Raw genomic sequence first — 7,440 nt, forward strand, 5'->3', positions numbered from 1 at the left:
CGTGGCGCAATCGGGGCAGCACGTGTGGCAGGATGGGGAGTTCGCCATCCCCACAGGGCTCCTGCTTGCTGAGGCTGCACTTCTGCTATTTGGGAAGATGGAAGGGAAGGAAATGGGGGTCTCAGGGCTCTGGTGGTGGCTCTCACACCCATCCCAGTGCTGAGGCTCAACCTCAGCTCTTGTGCCCACAGTTGGGATTTGATGTAAAAGCAAAGATGAGCTTGGTGTACAGGTGGTACAGGAACAGTTTGGGCACTTAATCCCTTAATCCAGAGAAGATAGCCAGGGGCCTCTTCTATCCCTGTTTATAGGGAAAACGATATAGGCTTTAAATGGTCACAAAGAAATGCAATGGGAAGAACAGCCTGGTGGGAAACTATTCCCAGGTGGGAATCTGTTTCTGAATGGGAAACATCCAGAGCTGGAGCCCAAACAAATGTCTGGGGCAGAACCAGGATCCCGGGGCAGAGCTGCATAGGCAGTGCTGGCAGGCTTCTGCCCAGGGATCTGGGATACAGCCAGTTCCCAACTCATGGGTGCCCAGGAGATGCTTCGAAATTCCCCACAGCACCAGGAGAGCAGCAGCACCCCATTCCCACTGTCCCCCTGCCCATGGCATCACCCTGCCAGGGACAGTGTGGAGAAGACACCATCCAGCCCATCCCAGCCCACCTCCACCCTCACCCCGGGGGCTGTTACGCACGGAGCTCCCGCCATGAGCCAGAGGACAAGTTACGAGGCTGTTTTCCTTAATCTTCACGCTCAACAGCGGCCCTGGGACAGCCCGGTGAGCTGGACACACTGTGCTGCATCCTCCTTGGATCCTATTTCAAAGGAAAAAATGGTAGGAATGTGCTGCTTTTTCCATGTTGCGTGGTCTTCGGAGAGGAGCTGTTTACGGAGCGAGGCTCCTTTCCCAACCAGGGTCGCAGGAGGTTGCAGGGCTGCCAGAGTCCCGGGAAGATGTCGAGGCCAGGCTCTGCCTGTGGTTTTGTGCTGCTGCACCAGGGCTGGGAGCCTCGAGGGTCCTCTGTTTGGGCACCAGCTCAACCCTCGCCCAGCCCAATCCCCCCAACACCTCCACCCCTGTGCCCGCAGCCCCTCTGGACCCACAGACGGAGCAGCAGGAGCAGACGTGGGACCTGGACAGAAAACACCTCCAGGCTCCAAGCCCTACCCACCACTACCCATCCCTCTGCCAGCTCCAGCCCAGTGATGCCTGCCTGGCTCCCTGCCTCCTCTTGGGCTTTAGTTTTTGTCCTACAACCCTGGCAGCCATCACTATTTCCATGGGAACCTTCCTGAAATCCAGCAATGTGTCCGCTGGGGTCACTGAGCCTCCCTCTCCCCTGTGCCTTATATTCCAAGCCCAGTTTCTGCCCATCTCCAGTTACAGGTGACATTTCTCTCTAATCCCAGGGTAGCTGCTGCTCTTTGGAAAGGAGCAGAAAGTGCCAGAGTTTGGGAACACATCCAGGACGCGCAGACACCTTTGTCCATGCAGGATGCTGGCAGGATGCTGCTGCATCCAAGTGAACTGTGGGCAAGCAGATAGCATGGAGGATGGAAACTGGGAGCAGGGGATTTCCAGGGTGCTCCTGGCTCGGAGCTGCATCGTGCTGGACACAGGGATGGTGTCTCTGAGGGAGCTCTTGCCACCCCTTGTCTGAATGACTCAAGGAGCTGGGGATTTGAGACATGTCTCAGGCTTTTCAAATTCTCTGTTAATCAAATCCCCAAAGCTAAAAGTAATCAAGAGACATGAAAAGTGTTGCTAAAGAAGCAGGGAGTGGGGGAAGGAAACAAATAAAGCCACCCCCCTGGTCCCCAGTGACAGAGCAGCCCACTTCTGCATCATATCTCATCTGGGAAAAATTATATGTTGGGAATTACGTGCTTCTTCTGAAAAGCCTTAAAGGAGATTTAATAAAATGAGACAAGCTAATAATATAGGGAATTAATAGCAACCCTGGATGCTGCATCTTGATTTAATCAGATGCTTTTCCCCAGGGGGACAGGCAAAAGCTATGGCTAAAGCCTCCCTTCCCTTCCCTACCCAGCTGCTCCCCTCTTTCGCTGGCTATCCACTCCTTCTCCTATCCCAGGAGAACAGCAAGGGTAGGATTTGGGGTCCCACAAGACCCTGCTGTCCACCAGCAGCTGCTGGGAAACACAGCCCACGCTGGTTCTTTGGGAGCAGGATAAGGAGACAGATGCCAGCCTGCTGCACACCCACCAGGGAGAGGGTCCCTGTCTGAAGAACAGGTCCCCATGCTGGGGAAGAAAAGCAGGAATTGGGGAGCTGGGCTGGGGAGTGGACTTGGTTCCATGTGTGTACTTTCTCAGGAGCCAGGGAATGCCGCACGCTGCTGCGTCAGGAATGAGCCCTTGCTGGGACAAGAAGCACCTTAACAGTGATGATAAGGAACTCATGTGGGATTTGCTCCTCTCCGTGGCCCCAGAGAGTTGCAGGGTCCACGTGAGCTGGGTGGGAACGGCACAAACAGCCCTTCCAGTCTTGGCTGTTTCACCGCTTGGACCCACAGGACCCGTCCGTGAACTGAGGCCAGCCCGGCCCCGGGGGGACAATCCTTCCTGGCTCTGCAGCACACTCGGAAACCAAACTCATGTTCCGATGTAATTGTCCTTTTCCGAGTATCCTCCCCTCGCCTGTCCCTGTGCTGGGCACCCTGGTGCTGCTCCTGCCTCCTGGAACATTTTGCTTCCTATATTTTAGCCGTGGCTGGTGCCGTGAGCTCTGTTTTGCTTCTGCACAGTTCGTCCAAGCCAGGCCCTGGGGACCCGCATGTTCTGTCGCTGGGATGTTTGTGTGACTTTCATGGAATTTCCCTTCCTCAGCCACTTGCTCTCGGACACAGGGTGTTTGGCAGGTGGCTGGTAAATCCATGAGGATGCAAATAGGGAAGGAAATAGCAAGAAAACAGGGACTGATCAATGCTGTAGGGTGATTCCTTTAAAGGTGTCGCTGGGGTTCATACAGAGCATCCTGTCTGTGGCCCTGGCTGTACCACACTGCTCCCTGAAAGAGCCTGTATACTCCCAAACCAAACAGGGAGCAAAACATCCCACAAATGGCAGGGGAAAACTCTGGCAGCTGTGAGGGAAATGCTCTTTTACCTGCCTCTTCTTAAGGCTTGGACTATTTGCAGTCAGGCCAGAAATAGGTGGTGATTTTTAAGAGAGTCATAACCGTGGGAAGGCTTTGCCTTGCAGCAAAGTGGATCCTTTATCATCAATCACTGGAAGAAAATGTGCTCTGCTCCTACCAGGAGATGAGTTTCTAGATGAGCCTGGGAGGACTCAGCCTAATGCCATATAATGTTCCTCTGCTTGGGCTCTGCGTGACTCCGTGAGGAGCTGGACTCTGGGATGGCACAGACAGTGCCCACGTCCTCTTCCCTGGGAATTCCTGCTGCTATCGTCTCTCCTCCACCCATCCAGGGTCCCTGACGCCCTGTCCTTGCTCTCAGGGGGTCCCTGGCTCCAGTCCCACCCCACCGAGCCCACAGGATCCCAGGGCACATCTGCCTTGTGGAGTGCTCTGCCCAAAGAGCTGCTTAGAAGGAATAAATGGATTTTTTTCCTGTTAGCCCAGGAGCAGGCTTTGAGCAGGCTATTTTTACCTGTTCCTGACACTATTAATAGTTGTATGGTCAACAGTAAACGCTGATCAAGAGATTCGATTTGTCTGTCCCCCAGAGGTTGGTACTTCCTATTCCCCCCGTTGTTTTCCATCAACCGCTTCAATTAAATGATCTTTTTGTTATTTGGGGGTGATACATTTGGGCTTTGTATTCAGCTATTAAACTACGTTGCTGTCTCACACACAGATTACTAAACATGGGAGACTGTCCCACTTTCTCTCCTCCAAGTGCCCTTGTGCCTCCAGGCAGGATGTTTCCCTGCAGGCAGGGATGAGGCTGAAAAGGGATGTTTAAGCTGCTGCTCTCTTCCAACCCACAGACCAGCACAATTCCTACATAAGTCTTTGAGCAGTGTTTAAATTAATATCCAAGTGTGACACCACACTCGGGGGGGAAGGGGAGGGAGGTAAAAGCTCAGCATCAGCCACTTCCCAAGTGGAGCTGATGAAATGCACCACTCTGCACCAGTTTGTGTGTTCTAGCTGCCACTGAGGTCCCTTTCAGTGCTGTAGGTGAGGATTCTGCTACCCTAAACCTTATTAAAGCATCACCTTTGGTAAGTTTTGGGGTTTCTTCTAATAGATCATGGAGTCACATAATGGTCTGGATTGGAAGGAATCTGAAAGCTCATCTTGTTCCACCCCCCTGCAATGGGCAGGGACACCTTCCACTAGACCAGGTTGCTCCAAGACTCATCCAACCGGGCCTTAAACACTGGGCTTCGACGCTGCCACAGCTTCTCTGAGCAACCTGTGCCAGGGCCTCACTACCCTCCCAGAGAAGAATTTCTTCCCAGTATCCCATCTACCCCTGCCCTGTCAGTGCGAAGCCATTCCTCCTTTTCCTGTCACACCACGTCCCAAAGACCCTCTCCAGCTCTCTCGGAGCCTCTTTAGGCACTGGAAGGGGCTCTAAGGTCTCCCTGGAGCCTTCTCCCCTCCGGGCTGACCATTCCCAGCTCTCCCAGTACGGGAACATTCCCATTCCCATTCCCATTCCCCCCGTACCTGCCCTGCACGCGCCGCCGGCCGGGCTCTCTCCTTCCCCCTAGCGGGGGGAACCGGCGCTGCAGCGGCACCGCTCGGCGCCCCGGCACCGGCCCAGGGATCGGGATCGGGATCGGGATTAAGGGAAAGTCGCCGTGCCAAGAACCTCCGCCAAGGGGGCACCGCGCAGCCCCCCGCCCGCGCTGCAGAGCCCGGACCGAGACTTCCCTCTGCTCCCCGGTCCCGCGCACCGGAGCTCGCACCGAACGGGAGGTCTTTTCTCCGGTCTCACGGGCGCTTGCACCGGGCAAGTGTAAACCGGAGCAAAACCACTGCGGGAAATAGGGTGGGACCTCCTGCACCCCCTGTCCCGGGTCCGTGCGTCTCGCGGTCACTCCACTCCCGGAGCCCCGGGAGCCCCGAGCCGGCTGCGGGGCGCCAGGAGCCCGCACCGGGCTGCGAACGGGACGGATACAAAGCACCGGGGGCCCGCCTGAGATGCAAAGAGGTTGGTTTGCAAACGGGACCGGGAGCCCAGACCGGGCTGCGCAACACCAGGAGTGCAAACGGGGCTGCCAAACACCGGGAGCGCGAACCGGGATGCGAACGGGGCCGGGCTGAGCAGCGCAGGGAGTCCCAGCCGGGCTCCGAGTGGGACCTGGCTGTGAAGCACCAAGAGTGCGAGTGGGGCTGCCAAGAACCGGGAGTTCGAAGGGGACCGGGCTGCCAAGCACCGGGAGCCCCGAGCGGGAAGCGAATGGGGCCGGGCTGCGCAGCACCGAGAGTCCCAACGGGGCTGCGAACGGGACCAGGCAGCCAAGCCCCGGGGGTGCGAACGGGACCGGTGTGCGCGGAGCGCGGCCGGGCAGCGGCGGGGGGCGGCGGGCGCGGGCCGGGCGCGGAGCCGGGCGCTGACTCAGCTGCCGCCGCCCCGGGCCGTGACGCGCCGAGGGGCGGGCGCTGCCTCCTCCATATAACGCGGCGGCGGCCGTGCAGAGCTCACACCGACCTTTCCTGCGAGGGGAGAGGGGCTGAGCAGCCAGGCAGGCAGCACCTTCCTCCTCCTCTTCCTCCTTCTCCTTCTCCTCGGCGCAAACTGCACTTTCCGCCGGCTTCAATGAAACTGGCAGCGATGATCAAGAAGATGTGTCCCAGCGAGGCCGAGCTGAGCATCCCCGCCAAGAACTGCTACCGCATGGTCATCCTGGGCTCCTCCAAGGTGGGCAAGACAGCCATCGTCTCGCGCTTCCTCACCGGCCGCTTCGAGGAGCAGTACACCCCCACCATCGAGGACTTCCACCGCAAGTTCTACAGCATCCGCGGCGAGGTCTACCAGCTCGACATCCTCGACACGTCAGGCAACCACCCCTTCCCAGCCATGCGCCGCCTCTCCATCCTCACAGGTACTTGTCAGGGGGTCCCTCTGCCTCATTCCAGGTGTTCTCGCCTAGTTTCAGGAGGTTTTTCTAGTCCTGGGAAAAGGGAGATGGGATTTTGTGTGTGCAGTGGATGGGCAGCTCTTCTTGATGGATGGGAGGACCCACATGCTGCCCTGTCCTTCCTTCCCAGAGTCTCTATATGGCTTAGGCAGTGGGTCTCTGTGTGTCCCCATCCCTGCAACCATCTCACGTTCCCTCTTTGTCCCCAGGAGACGTGTTCATCCTCGTGTTCAGCCTGGACAACCGTGACTCCTTCGAGGAGGTTCAGCGCCTGAAGCAGCAAATCCTGGAGACCAAGTCGTGCCTGAAGAACAAAACCAAGGAGAACATAGAGGTGCCCCTGGTCATCTGTGGCAACAAAGGCGACCGGGACTTTTACCGGGAGGTGCAACCCCGGGAGATCGAGCAGCTGGTGGGAGGGGACCCCAAAAAATGCGCCTACTTCGAGATCTCAGCCAAGAGGAACAGCAGCCTGGACCAGATGTTCCAGGCACTCTTCGCCATGGCCAAGCTGCCCAGCGAGATGAGCCCCGACCTGCACCGCAAGGTCTCGGTCCAGTACTGCGACATCCTGCATAAGAAGGCTCTGAAAGGCAAAAAGCTGCTGAAAGAGGGGGGCCGGGGCGGCACGGAGGAGGCGTACGGCATCGTGGCCCCCTTCGCCCGGCGACCCAGCGTCCACAGCGACCTCATGTACATCCGGGAGAAAGCCATCGGCGGCGGGCACAGCAAGGAGAAGGATCGTTGTGTGATCAGCTAGGAACCTCTGCTCCTGACAGGAAGGAAGGAAGGAAAGAAGGAAAGGAGAGGGGAAAGATGCTCGTTTCCGAATTGACTTTGGGCAGGCAGGAGGGTGGGCAGGCGCCCACCCGGGCAGAGAGGAGGTTGCCTCTCCCCCAGCCTCCCTCCTCCCGCTTTCATCACCTCTCCCCCCCGGGGGTGCATTTTGGGAGCGAGGGATGCGAAGGGGGAGGCTTTGGAGGGCAGGAGGGGGCTGTCACTGGGAAAAGCCTCCTCCTTTGGGCAGAGAGACAGGGAAAGGGTGAACTGCTGTTGGCCAGGTGGGAGGATGCATGTGGAGGGCACAGAACTTGATGTTTCTTTCCCTCCCAAACCACCCAGCCTCGGGCACTGCACTCAGAAGGGAGGGCAGGGCCTGCCAGCACCTGCCTGGGGCTTTGGGGTTGGTTTTTGTTGGTTTTTTTTTCAACTTGAGAAGCTGCGCGCGGACTCTGGCTCTGTGTTGTGTGTTCGTCTGTGTCTGCAAACCACATGCAGAAGACACTCCTAAGGTGTTGCAAAGACACTGCAGAGTTACAGCCCCAATGGACCAAAAAACTGACTCTTGTT

General features: G+C 57.5%; 1 protein-coding gene across 2 annotated transcripts; it reads left to right on the plus strand.

Annotated features, from left to right (window-relative positions):
- The first annotated feature begins 5,658 nt into the window (after positions 1–5,658).
- On the plus strand, positions 5,659–7,434 carry RASD1 (ras related dexamethasone induced 1). 2 transcript variants are annotated; one of them, XM_017823247.1, is made up of 2 exons: positions 5,659–6,054; positions 6,300–7,434. In XM_017823247.1, the coding sequence occupies exons 1-2, from the start codon at positions 5,769–5,771 to the stop codon at positions 6,848–6,850; spliced, it is 837 nt and encodes a 278-aa protein (XP_017678736.1). In that variant the 5' UTR covers positions 5,659–5,768; the 3' UTR covers positions 6,851–7,434. The 2 variants fall into 2 exon arrangements, with proteins under 2 accessions (XP_017678736.1, XP_017678737.1); XM_017823248.1 differs by having other exon boundaries at positions 5,660–6,054; positions 6,371–6,793.
- Positions 7,435–7,440: the final 6 nt, after the last annotated feature.

Source organism: Lepidothrix coronata, unplaced genomic scaffold, assembly GCF_001604755.1.
Source record: "Lepidothrix coronata isolate B3197 unplaced genomic scaffold, Lepidothrix_coronata-1.0 Scaffold101, whole genome shotgun sequence".
In the NCBI taxonomy this organism is placed as follows: domain Eukaryota; kingdom Metazoa; phylum Chordata; class Aves; order Passeriformes; family Pipridae; genus Lepidothrix; species Lepidothrix coronata.